A 23,542-nucleotide genomic window follows, 5' to 3' on the forward strand; every position below is an offset into this window, starting at 1 on the left:
GTTGGGCTAGGAGTTAGGAATAGAACTGTTATGAGCACACATCTTTGAGTACAGTAAATGTTTTGAATGTGTACATTCGGTGAGTCTGAGACGGGTGTGCTTGTGTTGAAGAGCTTAGGAACTGCTCAGGCTGTTAATATTTATTCGTTCATTTCTCTGGGAGCTCTTAATGTTTTTGTTCCAAGCGCTGGTCATATGGAAATGAATGAAACTCAAGAAGTCAAGGAAGGTCCCCATGGAAGTAGCAACTGGGCTGTCCTACAGGTTAAGTGGGAGTTATCAAGAAGTGCTAAGGAGGATGGCATCAAGATTACTCAGACAAGAATACTGAAATGGAGGCCACACAATTGCCAGGTAGGCGTTATCAATGGCAAAACAGGAAGGTAAGGTTTTAGAGAGGAGCAGGGATTCATGCTGGGCTTGAGTGGCTGACAGGATTTTACTGGCAGGCTGCAGTCCATGGGGTCACAAAGTGCCGGACACGACTGGACGACTAAGGATGGCACTGTGACGTGCAGGACATTTAGCAGGAACAAGGTGTTGGAAAGTAACAGGGGCAAAATTTTTCATCTGTGTGTGTCGCTCAATTGTGTCCGACACTTTGCAGTCCCATGGACTGTAGCCCGTTAGGCTCCTCTGTCCATGGAATTCTAACTTAACCTATGAGTATCCTATGAATGTTTGGGAGGGCAGTAAATGAAAGGGAGATAGTTGTCAGGGCCTAGAGGGTCTTCAGTACCTGGCTTCAATTTTTTGAGGTAACTGGTAGGTTCCCTCAGATAGTCACCCAAATATTGGATGCTTATCTTAATTGCTCCAAGTCTCTGGTCTCATAAAAACACAAGATTATACTTCATTAAGTGCAGACTGAGTTCCACCAAATAAAAGAGCAGTAGCTTCATCTCAGCGGTAGTGTCCTAGTTCTGGTCTCCGAAGCGTTATTCGCAGCAGCACAGGGATGGGTACCAGCTGGCAAGTCCCACAGGGAATCCCTAAAGTCCAAAGAGGACGCTGCTGGCCATGTACCTTTCCGGGAGACAACCAAAGGGGGACATTTCTCTTTTACAACTAGTATCAAGTACATCAGAGTTGTAATACAGGTTTCAATCTATGAAAATCTTTCCCAGTTTTGACTCAGCAAAATCTCAGGGCCCTTCTGGAAAACACATTCTCAAGAGAAAGCTTAGTGATCTTAGCATTATTCCCATAGTTGTGTCTAGATCCTAGAAATGAAGTCTAGACTTGTGCATCTCAACTGTTTCAATACATATGCATTTAGCACATTATGGTCTCTGTCCTCCAGGAATTTACCCTTCTTGGAGTCAAAAGTGGTAGATAATCAACAAGTGTCAGGAGAAAAAAAGGAAACAGGGTTGAGAGACAGGACTAAGGAAGAGTTTCTAGTAGGTGAAAACAGTGAAGACAAAACTTGCTTGGAATGTAGGTCTCCATGGCTCAAGATGGATCAGGGGGATGAATCTAGTAGATACTAGAGGGTAGAGAGCAGCATCCAGACCCCTTAATGCCTCACTGGTCATTGTGGGGACTTTTTTTTTTGCTCTAAGAAGCTACTGAGGAATTCTCTGTCAAGGAGAAACAAAGTATAACTTTACAGTTCAGAGATTACTCTAGGTCCTGAGTAAGCACTAGCTGTTGGGAAGCAAGGGTAGGGAGAGAAAGACAAATTTTGATGTGACTATAATATTCAGGTGAGGGATTTTAGGGTTAAAATGAAGATCTGGTGGCATTAGTATTAAGTATGAAGAGTCCAGATTTAATTTTGCTGATGGATTGAGTTAGGGGTGGCGGGGATAAGAGATGGGAATCTAACAAGGATCTTTTAAAGCCCTAGTGGAAATGCAGACCTGGGTGCTTCAGAGTAAGCTTAGTCCTTACAGACTCACTCCCCTCTAACAACAGAGAAGTGCCTTGACAAGAGGAACTGTTCACTGGTGGATGTCCAGCTTGCACAGAGCAGGTTCCTTACATGAACTGATGCACAACCTTATTAAGGTGGTACAGAAATCAGGATAGAACAGACTTAAGAACACACTTTGGCAGGATTCTGGACTGGGTTTATATAGATCTCATAGCTAAGGTAGAAATGGCTGAGAAGATCTAAAGACAAGATGAGCCAAGTGTTTTGTTTTGTTTTTTTACAAAAGTTTATTCTTAAATGTACAATAGGTTCCAAGACAACACTTCATTCTAGCTATAGGCGGCAACAGATATTCATGGCAGGGAATCCAGGTGTTTAAACAGGAATGGAACTAAGGGTCATCACTGCCTCAGGCACAAGGGAACAGCTTACTTTTTGCCAGATTTCTTAATTCCACCAGTGGCTGCAAAAGGAAAAAAAAAGTCTCAACCAATGAAAAACACAATCTCTACGGTTGAAGCCTCAGGGGCCTACCATAGATCCTGTTAAATAATAAGGACCAACTCTTGTACTGGGCATTTTTGTGACACAAGCATGCACAGGGCTTTACCAGTTATTTCTGGGCAAAAATGAGTAAGGTGGTGAATAAGAATAAAGACAAGGCACAAGTAATGGCTGTGCACTGATCTGAATCTCAACTGTGTTGGGTATTTCAGACTGGCTCACTTAATCCGCATCCCCTCAACCCATTTTACAGATAACAAAGTCTCAGTGTTAGATACTGTTCAAAGTTATAAATTGGTATTCAACAAAGCCTAGATTCCAACCTAGGAAGCGTGATTTCCTAAGTCCATACTGTTACCTGTCATATACCACACTACCATATATATTATGATGCTGGGATGTGATTTACTCAATACCTTTATTTTACCCAATTTACAAGTAACACACGGTAGGTAATTTAAACAGTTATAGAATTAAGCATACCTAATATAGGAATGAAAGTCCAATGGGCTGTGACAAAATAAACTTTATTATTTTTTTTCCAAAATATACTTTAAATGTGCATGCTGCTTGTGTTTAGTCCTGTCATACTCTGCGACCCCATGGACTGTAGCCCGACAGTTTCCTCTGTCCATGGGATTTTCCAGGCAAGAATACTGGAGTGGGTTGCCATTTCCTACTCCAGGGGATATTCCTGGCCCAAGGATTGAATTCTCTTCTCTTTCATCTCCTGTATTGGTAAGAGGATTCTTTACCACTGGACCATCTAGGGAACCCCAATGATCCTGTAGGGTATAGACAACTGCTGAGAAAACAATCCCTATTTTGACGAGTGTAAACAGGATTTAAGAAGCACAAAATACAATGACTGATGAGTTTTGAAAAATATTTTTATATGTAATCAACTCCCCTTACACAAAGGGAGAAGAGACATAATGGTAGAGAATTAAGTTTAAAAACACACCAACAGCACGCCAAGAAGCCTGGACTTTATCCATTAGCCTAGGCGCATCCAGCAGTGAAAACTCAGGGTGCAAAAGTATTTGCTAGACTTTTAATTATATGAGTAATCAAGAAATGTTATAAGCAACAAAGTAGTAATGAAGTACGGATTTGGAGCAAGAAACTGTAGAGAATATCTGGAAACTCAACTACACTAACTTGTGTGAGATATATTTCTGTATTTCCATTTCTGCCACTTCCCTAAGCAAGAAAAGCCCATACTGGGTCTGGCTCTCAGCCCGTCCCGCTGCTGCGAATCCAAGCCTGGCTAGGACCATCCACCGCAGTGGACAGGAGCAGAGACCTTGCAGCTTATCCACGAGGCAGAACACTGACCTGCTCTGCTCGGGACCGTATCCAGACTGATGCTCACGCGTTTGTCCGGTTTGATCTCTACCCTGCCCTCACTTACCCAGGGGGCCTTTCCCCGCGGCCTTTGCTTTTAGCTCCTCGAGTTTCTTCTGCTCCTCCTTCTGCTTCTGCTTGAATGCCTTATCTTCCTAGGGAGAGAGCAAAGCGGGTTCACTGCAAGCGGATTACCCAGTCCCTCCGCGCCCGCCCACGCCTCTGCGCCCGCCCTCACCTCGTCCATCTCCTTGGCTTGCTTCTTGGGCTGCTTCAGGGGCTTCTTCTTGCCACCTGCGTGAGACAAGAACCCGCTCAGCCTGTCCCCCGCCGGCTCTCGACCCTCTGCGCCCTGACCCACTCCATCGTCCCTGCATACTTACCTTCGCGGCCCGACATGGCGCCTGCCGCCCCTTCCCCAGACCCTGCCACCGGAAGCGGAGCTCCCCGTTCCAGCAGCCTGCGCCTATACTTCTACGCGGGCTCGCTGATTGGCTCCTGACGCGGAAGTTGAGCTCCTGCCGGAAGCGGTCCTCCGGAAGGCGGGCCGTAAAGGGTCGGCGATCAACTGAGTGGCGGGCGCTCCTTGGGGGTTGCGGCGCAAAGCGCGTCAGGTACTGGGGCTGGGGGATGTCCTTCCCGGGGAGAGTCCGGAAGCCGCGAGGGATGCTTAAGTTGCAAGCGCTAAGCCTGGAAAAGCACAGGGAAAGCACTGCAGGTAGAAGGATGGGCTTGTGCAAAGGCCTTGAAGCTCGGTGCATCGCTGGAACCTAGTAAAGCACAGTGTGACTGGAAGGAGATGTGAGGGAAGTAGGTGCGGGAGCGGGGGGCGGCTGGATCACCGGTTCTAGAGCTTTGGAGGCTCCCAGAAGGAGTTTTATAATATAGCTCGGAGTGCGACATTTTGCAAATTCTGTTTATTCATCCAGTACTTTTTTGTTGGGCGTGTAGCACACTCAGGTAGTACTTTAGGCACTTAGGCTGCAGCAATGAACAAAACAGTGCTTGCCCTGGCAGAGCGGCCATTCTGTTGAGTAAGATAGACTATCGGTGAATACGAGAAATGCAAAGCACGGATCCTGTGATAGTTGTCTGGGGAAAAATAAAACAGAGTGGGTAAGGCGTCCTGGAGTGGGAGTGCACGGCTGTGACATTTGAGCAAGACTTGAAAAAAGAAAAGAGAGCAAGCGCACAGATAGCGACCAGGAGGCCTCAGGGTCCTGAGGTGGGAATAGCTTAGTGTGTAGGAGCAGCGTCAGGAAGCCTGGAATTATATGGGAACTTTGTGAAATGAAAGATGTGTCAGCTAAGCTTATCGTGGTAAACATCGGGCTATCTGTACATTTGTCACGTCATCACATTGTACATCTTAAATTTATGTGATGGTGTATGTCAATTTTATCTCACAAAAACTGGGAGAAAAGGTCCACGTGACTGGAATAGAGTGGGGAAAGGGAGACTGATGGGAAATGAGGTGAGAGGACAGAATGATGAGGGCCAGGAGGTGGATGCCATGTAGGCCTTGGAAAGGATTTTGGCTTTTACCTTGAGAGAAATGGGGAAACCACTGCAGGACTTGAGCAGAGAGAGAGATGGTCTGACCTGTGTTTTGAAAGGACTGCTGCCTGCTCTGACAGTAGGGGCTAGAGTGTAAGCACAGACATCTGTCAGAGGCTCTTAGGATAACCCAGGCAGAAGACTTTGGCCTTTGGGACTAGGGCTTCCCTTGTGGCTCAGCTGGTAAAGAATCCACCTGCAATGCGGGAGACCTGGGTTCGATCCCTGGTTGGGAAGATCCCCTGGAGAAGGGAAAGGCTACCCACTCCAGTATTCTGGCCTGGAGAATTCCATGGACTGTATAGTCCATGGGGTCGCAAAGAGTTGGGCAGGACTGAGCAACTTTCACTTGGGCACTTGGGGGGGGGGGCAGGGGCAGGAGGAAGAGGGAATCTGAATTTAGTTTCAGAGGTGGAGGTGACATTTGCTAAGGGACTGGCTGTGAGGAGGGAGAGAAAGCAAAGTGAGCGATGACGTGAGAGTTTGAGCCTGAATGGGACTTGGAGTTTCCATCGCTGAGCTGTGGTAAAGGCAGCTTTGGGAGAGGAAGAGTCCCATCAGCCTTCCCTAGCAGAGACCTGGATTGGGCAGTTTGGTAAATGAGCCTGGGATTCAGAAGAGAGATGTGGACTGGAGAGGCCTAAATACAGTTTGCTTGTATGTTTTTTAAATTTATTTTTGGCCACACCATGTAGCTTTTTGGATTGAGGTTCCCCAGCCAGGGATTGAACACAGGCCCTGACAGTGAAAGCTTCCAAGTCCTAAGCACTGGTCTAACAGGGAGTTCTGTGTTTTTTTTTGGCTGTGCTGGAGCTTCCTTGCTGCATGGGCTTTTGTCTAGTTGAGGCAAGTGGGGGCTACTCTCTAGTTGCGGTGTGCGGGCTCTAGTGCCAGCAGGTTTGTGGGTTTCAGTAGTTGTGGCTCCGGGGCTCTAGAGCACTGGCTTAGTAGTTGTGGTGTGTAGGCCTACTTGCGCCTTGGGATCTTCCCGGACTAAGGATTGAACTTGTGTCTCCTGCATCGATAGGCAGATTCCTCACTACTGAGCCACCAGGAAAGCCCTGTTTGTTTTCCAGTGACAGCTTTATTGAGATATGATTTACATAACCCTATACTTCCGGCTTCCCTGGTGTAAGGAACCTGCATGCAGTGCAGGAGCCGCAGGCTTGATCCTGAGGTTGGAAGATCTCCTGGAGAAGGGCATGGCAACCCACTCCAGTTTTCTTGACTAGAGAATCTCATGGACAGAGGAGCCTGGCGGGCTACAGTCCTTGGGGGTCACAAAGAGTCGGACAGGACCAAAGTGACTCAGCAGGCATGCAGCCGTACAATTCACCTACCTAATGAGTACAGTTCAGTGGTTTTAGTGTATTTACAGTCTTGCGCAACCATCCCTACAATCATAGAATATTTTTGTAGCTGGTTTTTCAAGTCACAAGACTGGATGAAAGAGGAGACTGAGGACAGAGCCCTGGGGCACCATGTGGAGAGGTTGTGGAAATGAGTGGGGACTGGAAGCCAAGAAGAGAAGAAGGTGGTTTAAGAAGGAGGAAGCTATCATAAGGCACAGGGCAAGTGAGATGAGGAGGAAACTGATCATTGTTTTTAGGCACGTGGGAATGACCGGAACAAGAGCAGTTGCACTGGCCCGGTGGGAGTGCAGGCCAGATCAGAGAGGGGGTTAAGTGAGAACAAGAGAAGAGGACCTGCAGAGAGCTGGTGCAGGCGCTCTGTCAGGGAGTAAAGAGGAGCAGAGAAGCGGGGCAGTTGCTGGGGTGGGGTGGGGTGGTCGCATCAATTCCCGAGCCGAGCCGTGTCTGAGGAGGGGAGAGGATATGGGACCTGGAGCACGGCATGGCCTTCCCTAAGCCGGACGTTTTCATCCTGAAGAGTAAGAGAAGGTGGGGATGAGACAGACACGGGCAGGTGCGAAGATGCGGTAGGAGTTTATGGGCGTTCTCTTCCAATTTTAAAACATTTTCTGGGTGAGAAATGAAACCAATCATCAGCTGCAGGTGAGCATGAGGTGCTGGTGATGGAGGTTTGAGGAGAGGGCAGTTGGTAGGAGACACTCGTCTGGATGGAGCAGGAGAATGGATTTGGAGAGGCAAGGTTCTGAACCTGCCCCAGACCCTGCTTGCTTTGGCCTCTGTCTGCCTGTCCAGCTTTCCCCACTCTCCTCTTCTCTACTGCTTTCCGGCTGCACAGATAGCCCTGCAGATTTTAGACGATGTCAAGCCCTGTTCCACTTTTTCTCTCTGCCAGGAATGTCTTCCCTTTGTTGGTTGGGGGGCCTATGACACATCTCAGTGGGGAGGAGCTGGGAGACAGGGGTGGGGGTGGTGGTGGGAGGCTGAGAGGAGGCCTGGCGTCGGGGAGCCACTTGGGAGTCATTGGTGCGTCCCCTCCTGAAGCCGCGTCCCTGCTCTCTCCAGGGTTCTGTTCTGGTGAGGGGCGAGGCACACAGGAAGAAGGCAACGTGTGTGTCTGATGGAGAAAACGAAGGAGTCTGATGGTGGCGAAGGAGGGAGTTGTCAGGAAAGGCCTTATCAAGAGGTGATGTTTGAGCAGATGTAGGCGTGAAGGGGCTGGGCTAGTGGAGGAGAAGTGGTCCAGGCAGAGGAAGCAGCGGAGAACAGACCCTGGGGCGGGATCACGTTCAGTGTGGTGGGGTTCTTACAGTGGTGGAGAGAAGAAAGGGGATCGGGCTGAGAGGACCGGGCCTTGTTGGCCATTGGCAAGACTGGCATTCACGCCAGCTGGCTGGGGAACTCTCAGAGTTTTCACCCGAGGGGTGTGATCTGACTTACAAGTTAACAGAGCCTCTCCTGTGAAGTCAGCTGTGAGGGGCAGGGGAGGAAGCCAAGACCGCGTAGGAGGCTGGAGCGGTCTTCTCTGCCCGGGATGAGTGACCTTCCTGGGATCCAGGAATGCGCTGCTGATAGAAGAGGAGCCAGGAGGGGAGGTTGAGATTGGAGGGATCTGAGGAGGTGGGGTGGTGATTTCAGATTGAGAAGGTGCTGAAAGCCGCAGAGGTGCTGGAGGAGAAATCCGAGCAGCAGCTGCTGGATGCAGCAAGGGGGAGGTTCTGCAGGCTTTCAGGGGAGCAGGCTTGTTGGTCAGGCGGGATCAAGAGAGAAGAGGGCTAGGAAGTAGCAACAGCCAGTGCGGCAGTGGGCAGGTCCACAAGGCTGCACGCTTTGTTTTGACGGGGGCGCATCTGCAGGAATGTTGTGGGCCACAGTTTGTGAGCAGTGAGCACTGGCCTTGAGGCCCTGGAGGCTTGCCTGACCCCTGGGGCATGGATGGCCTGTGCTCCCTTGGGCATTTGGGGTTCGGGTGCAGCACCAGCTTGGAGCCACTGTCTTGGGATGTTCCCTTTCTGTGGCTCTCAGCTCGGGCCCCGACCCAACCAACTGTGTTTCCGAGAGGCTCTGAGCTTCTCTGTGGCACCGTGGGGAGGGGGCCCCGGGGTGGGAGGCTGAGATCACCTTACATCCAGAAGCACTTTTCTCTGTAATCGGAGCTCTCCTAGTCTGTCTTCCTGTCCCCTGCTCCCTCTGCTCTCCTCTCTCTGGTCCTGTCCTTTGGCTCCCAGGTGTCACTCGGACAGCCACAGTCAGTACTTGGGGGCAGGGTGCTCTGGGGGCAGGGATTGCTGAAGGCAAGGGTCCCTGGCTCTCTCTTCTGGGTCCTTAGCATCATTCCTGCACTAGGGCCCAGGCCAGGCCTGCCTGGCTGATGGGAGACTCCTTGTGCCGTTCAGGTACCAGACGAGTAGGCGTTGTGGGGGACCAAACATCAGAGCAAGGCTGAAAAGGGAAAGATTAAAGAAACTAACCTGTTAGGCAGTTCCCGGGGTTGGGGAGGAGGAAGAAAGCTTATGAAAAGTGAGACATGTGAGACTGGGAGTTGGTCACCTGGAATGTCTGGGTTTGGAGGGAGAAGGAGGGTTTGCTGGGAACCTCAGAAGAGCGGTCCTCTATGAAGCAATCCAAGCGGTTTGGTTTTGCTTTGTTTTTACCCTGGAATTGTCTCTTGAGGGGGGAGTTTTCTGCCCTGGGACATGAATGACCTGTGCCCTAGAACAGAAATGAAACTGCTTCCCTGTTTGGAGACAGCCCTCAGGGAGTTCGGGAAGCTGGTTTTGATAGTCATTTACAGAAATCTTTCCCCAAATCCCCTCAGTTGATTTCACAGTTTCCCTGGCAGTCTTTGTGAATCCTTTGGGGCTCTGTCAGCATGGACACAACACAAGTTTCAGAATTTTCTGTGAGGGACTTCCCTGGTGGTCCAGTGGCTGAGACCTCGCTTTCCAATGCACAGGGTGCAGGTTGGATCCCTGGTCCAGAGCTGAGATGCCACATACCTCATGGCCAAAAAAGCAAAACAGAAAACAGAAGCAATATTGTAACAAATTCAGTAGGCCAAAAAACCAAAGCATAAGGAATATTGTAACAAATTCAATAAAGACTTTAAAATGGCCCACATCAGGAAAAAAAAAAAAAGAATCTTTGAGGTTATCCGAAAACTGGCCACCAGTCTTCTCCTGCAGACCTGGGGATGCAGGCAGGTGGGTGGATTGGAGAGTCTGGCTCCTGGCATCCTGGAAGGAGATGGGAGGCTTGGGTTCCTAACTATGTTCTTCCCTGACGTGCTCCATTGTCCAGGAGAGCACCTGGCAAAGCCTGACCCTAGTGGCTGCCCTCTCCGGGCCCAACAGTTTGGACTTTAAAAATATATATATATATATTTATTTATTTTGGCCACCCTGGGTCTCTGTTGCTTTGCGCAGGCTTTTTCTAGTTGCAGAGAACCAGGGCTACTCTTTGCTGCAGTTTGGGGGCTTCTCATTGCAGTGGCTCCTCTTGTTGCAGAGCACAGGCTCTAGGCTCACGGGCTTCAGTATTTGCTGCACACGTCACATGTACTTGTGTGGCACACGGGCTTAGTTGCTCCATGGCACGTGGAATCTTCCCGAATCAGGGATCAAACCCATGTCTTCTGCATTGGCAGTTGGATTCTTAGCCACCGCGCCACCACCCAGGAAGTCCCCAGTTTGGACTTTTTAATGGAGAGTCTTCAGTTCAGAACTGTCCCTCGGGCATCAGACCTGACTTGAGCCCTGCCTTTGTCTGGCCTCTCCCCACAGATCTCCGGATGACAGGGCGCAGCCGTGTGTTGGCCATGCGGCACATCGGGGGTGTGTCTCCCATACTGGTGCAGAGGGACCTCTTTCTGACCAGGACTCTCTGCAGCCACGGCCCCAGCCAGCCCAGAGAGAAGAGGCCCGAGGAGGTAGCCCTGGGGCTGTACCACCGTCTCACCGCACTAGGAGCAGCCCTGGGCCACAGCATTCGGCAGCGGGCGTCCTCCACGGCCAAGACTTGGTGGGACAGATATGAAGAGTTTGTGGGACTCAATGAGGTTCGAGAGGCCCAGGGAAATGTCACCGAGGTGAGGATGGGAGCTGGGGTTTGGCCCTGCCCTCTGACCTGGGCAGTGTGGTCTGGAGGCTCCTGCCAAATAAATGACCAGCCACAGGTGCTGGGAAGCCACGTCCAGATTGGTCTGTCTTTGAACACATACCACTAGGAGGGGGAGCTGAGTTGTTTCTCACATGACGGCCGGGTTTGATACTACCAGGGTGAAGGGCCCCCTGTTCCCCATTGAAACAAATTGCCGTGTATGCTGTGTACCAGGGGTTTTTGGGCCATTAACATCTTGGGCCAGCAAACACTTCCTTCATTGACTGTTTTGGGGGTTGGTGGTGAGAGTTGCCTGGAGGGTTACAAGGTCCTCAGAGTCCCGACTGTGATTAAAGCATCCCTCGTGAAGGTGGAGGCCCTGGGAATTAATCAAGACTGTGAGGTGGGGAGAACCGCCTCTGGTTGTCCAGTCCTCTGTGGCAGGGGAAACGCGTTCCGCCACCTCTGTCATCATCGACTCAATGGCCATGAGTTTGAGCAAACTCTAGAAGATAGTGAAGGACAGGGAAGCCTGGCGTGCTGCAGTCCATGGGGTCGCAAGAAGTCAGACATGACTGAGCGACTGAACAACAATCTTGTTTCCTACCCTGGCACAGACCACTGTAGTGGGGTGGGAAGAACCCGGGGTTCACCCAGAGGTATTGAGGTGCAGTGCTGTCTCTCCCCTCGGAGGCCGTGACTTTGGCTGAGCCAGGGTTTCTCAGCCTGTTGACTGGAGGCCTGGCGATGCCTGTCACGGCGTTCAGTGATGTTGGGAGGTGTAGCTAAGGTAACACCCAGGAAGCCAATTAAAGGCCCGGGGCTGCACCCCGAGGGCCACTGGGTGAGCCAGGATTGTGTGTCCGAGAGACTCTCTTTCCGGCCTTTGCACTGACATCCCCTCCTGACCTCTTCTCAGCCGCGTCTGGTTGGGAGTGGAGAGGACCCTGTTGTGGGCGTGGAGAAAGGGGTGGGTGACTTCTGTTGTTCTCACTGCAGGCAGAAAAAGTGTTCATGGTGGCTCGAGGGCTTGTCCGGGAGGCTCGCGAGGACTTGGAAGGTCAGCAGACCAAGCTGAAGGAGGTGAGGGACCGCCTGGACCGCATCTCCAGAGACGATAACCAGTACCTGGAGCTGGCCACTCTGGAGCACAGGATGCTGCAGGTAGTCCTTCCTCGCCTGGACGGGGACCCTGGGCTGCAGGGTGTGGAGGGGCGAGGTGGGCGCTCTGATGGGTCTGGGGGTCAGAGACCTGGTGAGGAGGTAAACCAGAAGACCTTGGGGAGAGACTGGGCTCCAGGGCTTCAGTGCCTTCCACCCTCTCCACTCCTAGAGAACTGGGACCAGCGGTCTAGTATACTCTGGGCCCCGGATTATTGGGAGGGAGCACCATGGAGAGGGCCTCCCGGACAGCGCCAGACACTTCCCTTCTGATCGACAGTCTGGAGACCCCCGTGCATGTCCGGTCAGACCCACGACTGCCCGGGGAGGATAGCACCGCTCACCTGGACCATCCCCGGTTCCTTGGCTCCCCCCACCCGTCCGACTTAACGCTATCCTCACTCACCCAGCGTGTTTATGGAGCATGTAATCCATGCCAGGCCTGAAGCTAAGCTCCAGGGACGTGGTTGTGGGACTTCCGCTGGAGGCTGCTGGGCCAGGTCGCTGCTACATGACAGCTTTGCTTCCGCAGGAGGAGAAGCGGCTTCGTATAACCTACCTGCGCGCGGAAGACTCTGAGCGAGAGAAGTTCTCCCTCTTCTCTGCAGCTGTGCGGGAAAGCCATGAGAAGGAGCGCACTCGGGCGGAGAGGACCAAGAACTGGTCACTCATTGGGTCAGTCCTGGGGGCCTTGATCGGTGTGGCTGGATCCACCTATGTGAACCGTGTGCGGCTCCAGGAGTTGAAGGCTTTGCTCCTGGAGGCCCAGAAGGGGCCTGTGAGCCTCCAGGAAGCCATCCGTGAACAGGCATCCAGCTACTCGCTCCAGCAGAGGGACCTCCGTGACCTCGTGGCAGACCTGAAGGGCCTGGTGCAAGCTGGGACCTCGCAGAGCTCTTTTTCCCAGGCAGGTTCTTCCCCAACCCGAGACAGAGACACAGATGTCCTTTCAGCTGCCATGAGAGAGCAGCTCAGCCATTCTAGGCAGGTCCGTTCACGTCTAGAGGGTTTACGAGAGCAGCTTGATGGCCTGGAAAAGACCATGAGCCAAGTGGCTGGGGTGGTTCAGCTCGCAAAGGCTGCAGCACACCCGGGCCTGGTGGAGTCTGCAGACGGGGCTCTGCCTGCTTCCCTGCTGGAACAGGGGAGTGTGATCATGGCGCTGTCGGACACGGAGCAGAGGCTGGAAGCCCAGGTCAATAGGAACACCGTCTGTGGCACACTGGTCACCTGCGCGACGTTTGTGGCCATCCTGCCTGTACTTTATATGCTGTTCAGGGCCAGCTAGCCTCCTGGACCCTCCTCCAGAGGGAGGGGGTATGGATGTGGATTTAGTTAGAGAATGAAGCAATGAAGTGAACTTCCGGGGGTGTACTCAGCCTGAGTCTGACCTCACCGGCAGACATCCTTTGATTTTTAGGCAACACTAATTGACGTTAACTAGCAAATATTTGTGCTCATGTCTTTCAATTTTGTCTTATTAAAAGTCTTTCATTTTGTCTTATTTAAAGTAATGTATGTGAGACTGAGTTTTGTCCATTGAACATTCAGATTTGGAACTCGAGGGTTGGGCCTGAAAGTAAGATAATAATCACCCCCCTTATAGTTCCTCTCTCATCTCTTGATCTGGCCCTTGGTTTGAAACCATTTTGGATACATTGCCTCCCCACCCCCCAGGCCTTGATTTTCATTTCGCATTTCCTGGCCTGTCCTCCACTTGTCCAGCCCACCTGTGTCAGATGGCCCATGATTTCCAGTGAATAAAACTTGGCTTGCTGCCACTCACTGGTGACCATGGTCACGGCCTGTCTTTTGAATCACTTTCTCTGCCATGTTGGAGAGTACTTCCTGGTTCTAACACTGGAGGATTGATCAGAGGAGAGCAGGGAACAGGGATTGGGGGAATGGTTGGTAAATACTGCTGGGGACAGAGTTACAGGGATTTGGTGACCAATCTGGTTCCCTGCTAGAGCGCCACTTGGGCAGGGTGTCATCTCACACATAGCCTAGGGATGGCCTCTCCGCCCCTGGGCAGAGCTCAGCCCATCGGCAGTGTGAGCGGCGAGGCAGTGATGGGGAGGGACCTCCCAGAGGTGGGAGGTGCGGCTCGGGGGGCACAGAGGCTTACTGAACCCAGAACCCTTGACCTCTTCCTTCTCAGTGGGGAACAGCAGCCTTTGACCTCCTGGGTCGAATGGCCATGGATGGCCTTGTGTGTCCTTGAGTAAACAGGAGCAGTGAGGAGGCGCTCTGCTTGCACGGTGGGTCTGAAGAACCCGCCCTCCTTTCAGGACGCAACGAGGTGGGTCAGCAGGTTGAGCAGAGCTGACGCACGGCAGAGGCCTGTGGAAGCAGAAGTGCTTCCATGAGATCCTGCCCTTCTTGGGAGCCTGTGCTCAGCCCTGGCCAGTGGCCCCCTGGGTGCAGTGAACCTCTGATCGTCTGGTCACTCCATCCGCGGCCTTGTTTTCTTTTTGTAATGATTCCTTCGGAGGGCGTGGGATAAAATGACCTCTGCACTTGTGATGTTCATCCTCCTCGTGGGGTAGGAGACACCCTATCTGTCTATAGATGAGGGGTGTTGTGGGGTTTGGAAATCCTAGGTCCTAAACCTAGGTAGGTGAGGTGGGTCCTGAGGGGTGTGCACTTGAGTGAATGGGTCTGGGGAGGGGAGGATTCCAGGCACATGGAAGGGCCACCCAATACCCGCACAAGCTGCACAGGAAGGCGAGGCAAGGTGGCTGAGGGCCTTGGGGCACACCAGTTTGACTGAGGTGGTCATGGGTGTGTAGCATAACGTTAGAGAATGGAGTGGGCGACCCAAAAGGCCAGATAGCACCTGGGGTCTGTGATGTCTAGAGACGAGGGAACTGGGGAAAGGGTGTCATCCTGGTGCAGACAGGGTGCTGAATCCTGGACCCAGATGTTGGAAGAGAGGTTGGAGGTCCGGGGAGCAAGCCGAGGAGCTGGGGAGGGACAACTCGGAAGGCAGAGCCAGGTATGTGAGAGTGAAGGCATGCTCATGGGCGGCAGGTGGGGAGAGGGTACCTGACGTTTAGCTCTTTCCACAGCAGCCAGTGTGGATGATGTAAACCTGATTGAGGCTCCCGCCAAGCCTGCAAGAGGCCCTGGGAGCTTTCAGGGTGTGTGACAAATTTTGCCTCCCAGGCGGCTGTCCCAGTGGCTGAGAGCCAACCCCCCCCCCCCTCCCCGGAAGTCCTAATAGGATGGACTAAGTGCTGGCTCCTGAGTTTGCAGGAAGCCAAGCCTGAAGGGCCCTGCAGAGGGCACACCTGGGCCTCAGGAGAGAACCCAGGTGTGCCTTTGGAAGGGTGACGTATTTACAGGTGAGGGAGTCTAGACTTGCCCAGGGCTTCTCAGCTTGGGGCGGGTCCAGGTACAGGTTTGGGAGGAAAGGGAGGAAATGCGCCCTAGCTTGTGCACGTTTGCAGCGGTGGGCCCTCCTCTCCCAGCCCGGCTAGGTGTGGCATCACCTCCACTTGGCGGTGAGCAAACAAGCATGTGTGTTTGAGGGTCAGGGGTCAGGTTTCTTGGCTCAGTGATGGCTCAAACCCAGGCCCAACCCCATAGCCGGCGCTCTTCCCGCACAGCCAGAGGTGGGGGCCGGAAGGAGAGCTTGGCCGTTTGAGTCCCGGGAGTAGGACCGGTGGGCAGAAACCAGGCGCCCCGGAGTTCAGGTAAAGAAAGTTGGAGGAGGATGACCACAGGAGCCAGGTACTGGACAGGTTAAGAGGGAGCTCGGGGGCCCCGGAGAGCGGGGGTGGTGGTTGGCGGTGGTTGGTGGGGCAGGTGACGGGCGTGGGGACCACTGGGCGCTGGCATGCAGGCAGGCGGAGGTCCGGGCGAAGCACCGCCACACGTCGGGGTGCAGAGCGCGACCCCCACCCCCCAGCCCCCGCCGTCAGGCCCCTCCCGTGCCGGAGGGCTCCCAATTCGGCTCCAGCGCGGCGCGCAGGTGAGGCCCGGCGGGGACTGGGCGGGGTGGGGCAGCCGGTCCCGCGGCTCGGCTTTGCGCGCTCCTCCCGCCGCCATCCGCGTTGCCTTGGCAACCGCCGGGGTGCAGCCCGCCTTCTCCCTCCCCTCCCCCCACCGTCCGCCCCCCTAGCGAGCGAGGGGTCGAGTCCCCCGCCCTCGACAAGTGCAGAGCCGGGAGGGCTGGAATGCGGGGTCCCGGGCGGCTCGGGGCCGCGCGCCCGGCTCTCCCGGCTGCTTCCGGCCTGGCCTGGGCGGCGGGCGGGGGGAGGGCGGCCCGGCGGGCGCGGGGGGGGTGGGGAAGGAGCGGAGCCGGGCCCGGCCGACGCAGCTTTGTCTCCTTTGTTCCCGGCGGTGGCAGCGCCGCGGCGGGCGGGGCGGGCGGCGGGCGCAGTTTTCCGCCCCTCGGTCTCCGGGTAACAGCTGCGGCTCCGCCAGACCCACCTCCGGGGGGTGGCGGGGCGGGGGGGCGGGGGGTGCAGCCGGGGACGCGGGGAGGCCGCCGCGCGCGCAGATCCCGAACCCGGAGCGGCCGGCGCCCGCCTCGGCGCGCTCGTCCCGCGGGGCCCGGCCGGGTGGTGAGTGCGGGGCCCGGGGCCGGGGCGGTGGGGCCGGGGCGACGCGTTCCCGGGGTGGACGGGCCTGGAGCCGCGATGCCGCCGGGCCGACGAGGCCTGGGGTGAGTGGTGGGCGGCTTCGATCCGGAGAGTTGGGACCACACTTCTCCGCGCGAAGGGAAACTCTGGCGGCTCCGCCTGTAACGCGATTGGGAGACAGAGGAGGTGGAGCCGCTCCTCCGCGCCCCCTCCTCGCCGCCGCCGCCTCAGCTGGGGACCGGCCGGCCTCTTCCCCGCCCTCCCAGGACCACTGGGGGGGTCCTTGCCCTGGTCAGGGAGGAGGGAGGAGGGTCGGGGAAGAGCAACGGGGAGGTCCAGGCTTCCCCTCCGCAGTAACAACCCTTCCAGGCGGTACTCGGCGCGACTGACAAAAGGCAGACTGGGATTCCCCCTGCCACGCACCCCCTGAGGGGGAGCCCCCCACTCCGCACCCAGGCGGTGGGTGATTGATGAGCGCTCGCTGAGTCCTCACTGGTAAATGGTGCCCCCCACCGCGCCCCTACCCCGGCTCAACACGGACAACACGGCAGGCACTCTGCACTCTGATGCTGTCAATGAGTAACTTCTGGGAGCACCCTGGGAGCCCAGTGAGAGGGCCGAAAGGAAAGGCCGGTTTTGCACCAATCCCGGCGACGCCGGTGAAAAAGGCTGGGATGTGAACACTCTCCCAGTTTCAAGGGCAGAGTTTATATGCCCTTTTGGTTGGCGAGGACAGCCCCAGGTCCAGGAGGCTGTGCTTGTTCTTTGCAGGCAGAAGTTAGGCAGCCTTGGGCCCTGCTGAATCGGTCCAGAGATGGGGGCCCAGAAGAGCTAGGCTTTGACTCTAGCTGGAGCTTGAGATGTGGGGGGGGGGGGGGGGGGGGGGGAGATCTTAGTTGTATAAGTTGGGGACTGGAGGCCGAGCTCCAAAGCAGCCTTTTCAGTCTGCTCTGGCCTAGTCATTAATAAAAGTGGGGCTGACAACTGTGTCCTTCGAGAAGCCGGGTGGCTTGGAGTGGGTTGTGGGCTCCGCATCTCCCCTGCTGGCTGAGTTTTCTTGGCTGTAAAATGACGGTTCTTTTCAACATTCAAGGAGCACCTACTCAGGGCTGTCTGTCCTGCTTACTGGGGCCTCTGAATTAGAAGTCACATTCTCTGCCTTTAAGGAATTGCAGGAGTAGGAGAGTGAAACAGGGAGAAGAGTGGCCTTGGTTGGTGCCTTGTGTGCCAGGCACACACCGTATCATGTTGAATGATCAGAGCAGTCCTGCCTCCCATTCTCCAGATGGGAAATCTGAGGCTCAGAGAGCCCAAGGCAGAGCTGCAATGTACACCAGGGTGGTGGCTGGGGATGCCCGCCGACCACACGTGGTGGGCTTCTCTGGGAGGTGATGGTTGGGCACCTCATGTAATAGGGAGTGAGCGTGGAGGAGTGTGATGAGCAGTTCTGCCTGGCAGGAACGAAGAGCATGTGTGGGGGAGCCCTGGCAAGGATCGCACAGGAGAGCGTGTGGACGGGAGGGCTTGACCTTTATCCTCTGGGCCCTGGGGGGTGCCTCCAAAGACACTGGAGAGAGGGACAGCCTCAGATTCTGCTTGAAGTCCCCCTGAGATGGGGAGAGGTGCACCCGAGGGGCCGGAGGCTGCTCTGTGGCTGAGGTGAAGTGAAATATGTGGCCGATAAGGAGAAAAATGTCACCGCCCTTCTTTTCTTCCCACCCGTGGTATGTGGGGAAGGGCGAGGGTGGCTCGGCCCCGTGGCAGTGATTGAAGAAGGCTGACACGTTTCCCAGTGAGGGTCAGCCTCCAGCCTGCGTTGTGACTTTGTCAGAAGCTGTTTGGGTCCTGCCCATCGGCTTCCTGTGGGCCACTCGACCCAGTTGTGATTTTACATGTAGGGAGTGCCTTGGTGGCTGCCCCTTGAGGGCTGGAGAGCTCTGGCACGAAGTCGGCGCTGAGCAAATGTTTGTAAGCGAATGGTGGGGCAGACCCTCTGCCCAAGGCGCGTCCCTGGGCGGGAGGCGATGGGAGGAACTGAGCAGTAGCTGAGTGTAGCGGCCGGCCTTTGCCCATCCTCAGGCAGACCCCATCTTCCCGGGGGAAGAAACTTTCCCCTCCATGCCTTGGAAACAAGGTGGGGGGCGCCTGGGAAGCCTGGCCTTGCCATAGTCCTGGGCTTCTCACCGGGTTCACGACTCTCCCTGCCGCCCCCCTCCGCCTGCCCCCTCGGTGGCAAACAGTGGCTGCCTTGTTCCCGGTCCCATAGAGCTGCCCTGTTCTCTGCACACTAAAAATGGAAACCCCCAAGCTATTTTGGGAGCAGTGCCCAGCCGGGCTGTGGCCACAGCTCCTCGCTGGACCTTCCTCCAAGCCTTTCGCCCAGCCCTGCTCCCTCTGGGCCAGCTTCAGGAGCACCCCGCTGGGGGGGGCCTCGGCTGGGAGGAGCCAACCTGGACCCTGGGAAGCTCTCAGAGGAGCACCAGCAGACTGGCAGCCGGGTGGCAGGAGGGGCCGGGCCATGTGGCCTGGACACAAACAAGCAGGAATAGAGTCTCAGACAGCTTGCTGGTCCCCAGCGCTTTACCCACCCTGGTGCTCCAGGCTGGAGACCAGCCAGGTTTTAGCAAGGTGGTGTCATGGTTTCCTGGTCTCCCCAGGCTTCAGGTGGAGCCTGCAGGGAGGGGGATTGTGAGGAGAGCAGGCCATTAAGGCCTGGGAAGGTTCAGGGGATGTGGGGTACATGTCTGGTGACTTCCTCTAGGACCACCCCCCTGCCCCCTCCACCTCCCACTCTGCTGTGACCTGCAGGAGAGGAAATAGCAAGAGATGATGGCCTGGCTTCCAGAGCCCTTGAGGACTTAGGGCTCGAACCAGGGAAGTGTGTGTGAATCTGTCTGTGTGGGGTCTGGATGTGGGTGGTGGTGTGTATGTCTTGGGTGGGTGGGTAAGTGTGTCTTTGTGGGGTGTGCTTCCGGGTATGTGTCTCTGGCTCGTATGTACAGGCACTTTGTGCATGCATCTAGGTGTGTGCTTGCGCCCATGTCTTTGGGTGTCGGTGAGGGCATGCAGGGTGGGTGGTGTGTATGCTTCTTGGTGTATGGGAGCATGAGTGTGCTTATGTGCCCAGGTGGCAGCCTGGGGCGAGGCTCGGCCCGGGCCTGTGGTCAGGGCATGTACCTGGGCGCCCTGAGAGGGCAGAGTTTGGGCAGAGGGCAAGGATGGGAGATGCTGAGGGCGGGCTGTAGGGGGGGACAGGACAAAAGTGGGGGCCGGACTGGGCCCTGCCAGCCACGCAGCTTCTCCTTAGCTGCCCTTTCCCAGGCCCCGAGGATGCCTGGTTCAGCTGCCCTCCCCCTCCCATGGGCTCCGAGGAGGCGTCCCCTGTGGAATGTGTTTGGTGGCCGAGGGCCAGACTGGGCCCAGCTCCACTTGCAGACTGGGCAGCGGGGAGGGGTACCTTTGTGCTGCCTCCGTGGTGGGGGGCCCACGTGCCTGCCACCCAGCTCCATGCTCTGCTCTCTCCCCAGCTAAGTGACTCGCGCTTGGGGCATGCCGTTGTCTCCTGATCCAGCCGGCCCTGCCAGGTGAGCCTGGCCTCTCACCCAGGTGTGGGACTCCCACCTCTACTGGGGGCTCTCCAAGCTGGGGTCCAGCCGTTTAGGCCCTGTCCATGACAGCCTTGACCCCCTCATCTCTCTGGTCTGTAGGTTCTCTGCTTATCACCCTTCTGGATTCCTGAAAGGCCCTTCACCCAATTCTTGCCCTGCTCTATCATGCAGGTGGCCCATGGGATCTCGCCCTCTTGTTTCCTTCCCAGGAAACTGACATCCATGCAGAGGGGCTTTCTGGGTCCCTTCTTCCCATTCCCTGGCTCTCCTGCCCCTTCCAGGCCCCGGTCCCCGGGAGCAGGATGTTTCCCGCATCTCTGCCTCTCTAGCTCCTCATCCTTGGACCCTGTGTTGACAATGGGCAGGCTAGGTGAGGGGTGGGGGTTGCCGGTCTCCTGAGAGAGTGATACAGAGAACGGGCAATGTTGACGTTTCCAGGACAGCGTCTGCTGAGCCTTTGCTAGCGTGTGGTCCTGCGGTCCTCGTAACCGCGGTGCCGTCTCAGCCTGGTCCTCGCTGGGTTGGGAGGGGCATTTTGGCAGTGGCACAGCCGTCTTTCTCACCAGTGGTCCCACGGCGCTCAGGCGGCGGCCCGAGCCCTGCTCAAGCTCTCTGTCTCTCTGCCAGGTGACCATGCCTGCCCTCGGCCTAGCTCTCCTCCAGGCGCTCTGGGCCGGGTGGGTCCTTGCCCTCCAGCCCCCACCACCGACGGCTTTCACCCCCAACGGTACGCGTCTGCAGCACCTGGCTCGAGACCCCACCTCAGGCACCCTCTACCTCGGAGCCACCAACTTCTTGTTCCAGCTGAGCCCCGAACTGCAGCTGGAGGCCAACGTGTCCACTGGCCCGGTGCTGGACAGTAGGGACTGTCTGCCCCCTGTGATGCCGGATGAGTGCCCCCAGGCGCAGCCCACCAGCAACCTGAACCAGCTGCTCCTGGTGAGCCCGGGCGCCCTGGTGGTGTGCGGCAGCGTGCACCAGGGGGTGTGTGAGCAGCGGCGCCTGGGGCAGCTCGGGCAGCTGCTGCTGCGGCCAGAGCGGCCAGGGGACACCCAGTATGTGGCCGCCAACGACCCCACCGTCAGCACGGTGGGACTGGTAGCCCAGGGCCCGTCTGGGGAGCCCCTCCTGTTTGTGGGGCGAGGCTACACCAGCCGAGGCGTGGGGGGCGGCATCCCGCCCATCACCACCCGGGCCTTACAGCCCCCGGACCCCCAGGCCGCCTTCTCTTATGAGGAGACGGCCAAGCTCGCTGTGGGCCGCCTCTCGGAGTACAGCCATCACTTCGTGAGCGCCTTCGCGCGCGGGGCCAGCGCCTACTTCCTGTTCCTTCGGCGGGACCTGCAGGCTCAGTCGCGAGCCTTCCGCGCCTACGTGTCCCGCGTGTGCCTCCGGGATCAGCACTACTACTCCTATGTGGAGCTGCCCCTGGCCTGTCAGGGGGGCCGCTACGGGCTCATCCAGGCTGCGGCCGTGGCCGCGTCCGCGGAGGTGGCCCAGGGCGAGGTGCTCTTCGTGGCCTTCTCCTCGGCCGCTCCCCCGACCGTGGGCCGACCCCCGTCGGCAGCTGCTGGGACGACTGGCGCATCGGCACTCTGCGCCTTCCCCCTGGATGATGTGGATCACCTTGCTAATCGCACCCGTGACGCCTGCTACACCCGGGAGGGCCGTGCGGAGGATGGGGCTGAGGTGGCCTACATCGAGTATGACGTCAACTCCGACTGTGCTCAGCTGCCCGTGGTAAGTCCTGGCGCTGGCCAGCCCTTCCCTGTCTCTGAGGCCACTGGTCAGGCATGTTCTGGTCAGGTCAGTGGGTGTTAAGTGATTCCTTTGTGTCTGGGTGATGGAGGGGTACCTTACAGTAAGAGTGGCATTCAGGGGGGACAGAGACCAGCTGAGCAGGGCTGTGCTTGGACCTGGCACCGAAGGGATGGCATTTGTGTAGGTGGACTAAAAGGTGTTTGAGGGTCTAGGGTATGGGGCAGGGACCCAGAATGTGGCGAGGTTGGACTCTATTGTTTAAAGTTGCTTGAGAGAGAGAGGCAAGTGAGGTTCAGACTTGTTGAGACTTGTTTGACTCTCGTCTCAGGATGGGTGAACACTTCCCCGGTGGTGTTAGTGGTAAAGAATCTGTCTGCCAATGCAGGAGACATAAGTGATGCAGGTCCAATCCTTGGGTGGGGAAGATGTCCTAGAGGAGATATGGCAGCCCACTCCAGTGTTCTTGCCCGGGAAGTCCCATGGGCAGAGGCGTCTGGTGGACTACAGTCCATGGGGTCGCAAAGAGACAGACCTGACCGAAACGACTTAGCACGCATGCAGGTTGGATGGAAAGGGTAGAAACTGCATATAGGGAGACTGACTCAGTGAGAGGTGGGAGGGGACCCAGGTTAGTGGACGTGGAGAGAAGGATGCAGGCTGGAAGAAGTTTTGGAAGAATGGTCCAGGGGAAGGCTTGTGAATGAACTGGAGGAAGCAGCTCCCAGGCCAGGGATGGGAGAAAGTGGGGCCCCCAGACATGTGGGGATCACAAGAGGTGATGGAGCTGCTGCAGACTGTGGAGGGAAGCCCCTGAGGCAGGACCAAGGAGGCAGCTGTGGGAGAGCCCAGAACTGGCAGAGATTCTGGGAGAGGGGATGGGGTTGTTTAGGGATGATGGAGGGGGTCTGGGGAGGGCCTCACTTGGGCTTCTGGCTGCCTGCAGGACACTCTGGATGCATATCCCTGTGGCTCAGACCACACGCCCAGCCCCATGGCCAGTCGTGTCCCCCTGGAAGCCACGCCGGTTCTGGAGTGGCCGGGGGTCCAGCTAACAGCCGTGGCGATCACCGTAGAAGATGGACACACCATTGCTTTCCTGGGTGACAGTCAAGGGCAGCTACACAGGGTGAGTCCGCAGGAGGTACCGGGCCCCGCCTCAGATCTGGAAGGGATGGGCTGCTGGGGACCCAGCCTGGGCAGAGCTATGCCTGGGACCCCTGGGGCTACAACGTGAGATCTGTTGTGTACCTCTGGCCCCAGGCGGGGGGAGATGACCTGTGTTCCTCTTTCTGGGGCCGGATGGCATTTACCCGAGATACCCCAACTCCCACCCGGGTTTGGGTGGTAATGACCTGTACTGCCTAGGAGGAAATTCTACCTGTAAATTACTTTACTGGGGAGAGCAGGGCGGGTCTTGGGCCTCAGACCCTGTGGTCTCTGATCTCAGGTCTACTTGGGCCCAGGGAGCGATGGCCAACCGTACTCCACACAGATCGTCCAGCAGGGGTCTGCGGTGAGCAGAGACCTCATCTTTGATGGGGCCTTCGAGCACCTGTATGTCATGACCCAGAGCACGGTGAGTGCCTGGAGCCAGCCAGGGGGGGTGTGGCTGCTGGGAGGGCCCTTCAGGGAACCGGGGCCCTGATGTGGGGGAGCCGCCGGCACTTG

At 56.2% G+C, this 23,542-nt stretch overlaps 2 protein-coding genes and 1 long non-coding RNA gene across 17 annotated transcripts in view; 2 read left to right on the forward strand and 1 right to left on the reverse strand.

The window, feature by feature from the left end:
- Window positions 1-2,141: 2,141 nt before the first annotated feature.
- On the reverse strand, window positions 2,142-4,215 carry LOC139031281 (uncharacterized). Its single transcript, XR_011483765.1, has 4 exons — window positions 4,114-4,215; window positions 3,969-4,024; window positions 3,798-3,885; window positions 2,142-2,342 (listed from the first exon to the last, which is right to left on the reverse strand). It is a non-coding gene; the product is annotated as an uncharacterized lncRNA (long non-coding RNA).
- Window positions 4,216-4,259: 44 nt separating this feature from the next.
- CCDC51 (coiled-coil domain containing 51) lies at window positions 4,260-13,426 on the forward strand. Of its 10 annotated transcripts, none has more exons than XM_020915999.2 (5): window positions 4,322-4,344; window positions 7,723-7,843; window positions 10,440-10,744; window positions 11,755-11,919; window positions 12,449-13,426. In XM_020915999.2, exons 3-5 carry the CDS (start codon window positions 10,448-10,450, stop codon window positions 13,202-13,204), a joined length of 1,218 nt encoding a protein of 405 aa, XP_020771658.2. In that variant the 5' UTR covers window positions 4,322-4,344; window positions 7,723-7,843; window positions 10,440-10,447; the 3' UTR covers window positions 13,205-13,426. The 10 variants fall into 10 exon arrangements, with proteins under 10 accessions (XP_020771657.2, XP_020771658.2, XP_070312226.1 ...); XM_070456125.1 differs by lacking the exon at window positions 7,723-7,843 and adding an exon at window positions 6,707-7,213 and having other exon boundaries at window positions 4,326-4,344; XM_020915995.2 differs by lacking the exons at window positions 4,322-4,344; window positions 7,723-7,843 and adding exons at window positions 4,359-4,540; window positions 6,707-7,213.
- Window positions 13,427-15,567: 2,141 nt separating this feature from the next.
- PLXNB1 (plexin B1) overlaps window positions 15,568-23,542 on the forward strand; it is a 29,902-nt gene continuing 21,927 nt past the window's right edge. For 2 of the 6 annotated variants that reach the window (XM_070456128.1, XM_070456132.1), the window contains exons 1-5: window positions 16,382-16,487; window positions 20,033-20,089; window positions 20,741-21,853; window positions 22,818-23,000; window positions 23,322-23,450. In XM_070456128.1, the coding sequence (XP_070312229.1) occupies window positions 20,747-21,853; window positions 22,818-23,000; window positions 23,322-23,450 (1,419 nt within the window). In that variant the 5' untranslated portion in view covers window positions 16,382-16,487; window positions 20,033-20,089; window positions 20,741-20,746. Of the gene's footprint in view, window positions 15,615-16,268; window positions 16,326-16,381; window positions 16,488-16,908; window positions 17,001-18,964; window positions 19,134-20,032; window positions 20,090-20,740; window positions 21,854-22,817; window positions 23,001-23,321; window positions 23,451-23,542 lie in introns of those variants that run through there. The other 4 variants (XM_020915947.2, XM_070456130.1, XM_070456131.1 and 1 more) reach the window with 4 other exon arrangements.

The sequence above is a fragment of the Odocoileus virginianus genome, chromosome 26, assembly GCF_023699985.2.
Source record: "Odocoileus virginianus isolate 20LAN1187 ecotype Illinois chromosome 26, Ovbor_1.2, whole genome shotgun sequence".
NCBI lineage: Eukaryota > Metazoa > Chordata > Mammalia > Artiodactyla > Cervidae > Odocoileus > Odocoileus virginianus.

Coding starts and splice junctions, on each gene's coding strand:
- CCDC51 (XM_020915992.2), top strand. CDS start 4,361: ATGTCCTTCCCGGGGAGAGTCCGGAAGCCGCGAGGGATGCTTAAGTTG. Junction 4,449..10,439: donor GCACAGGGAAAGCACTGCAG/GTAGAAGGATGG, acceptor CTCTCCCCACAG/ATCTCCGGATGACAGGGCGC. Junction 11,920..12,448: donor TGGAGCACAGGATGCTGCAG/GTAGTCCTTCCT, acceptor TTGCTTCCGCAG/GAGGAGAAGCGGCTTCGTAT.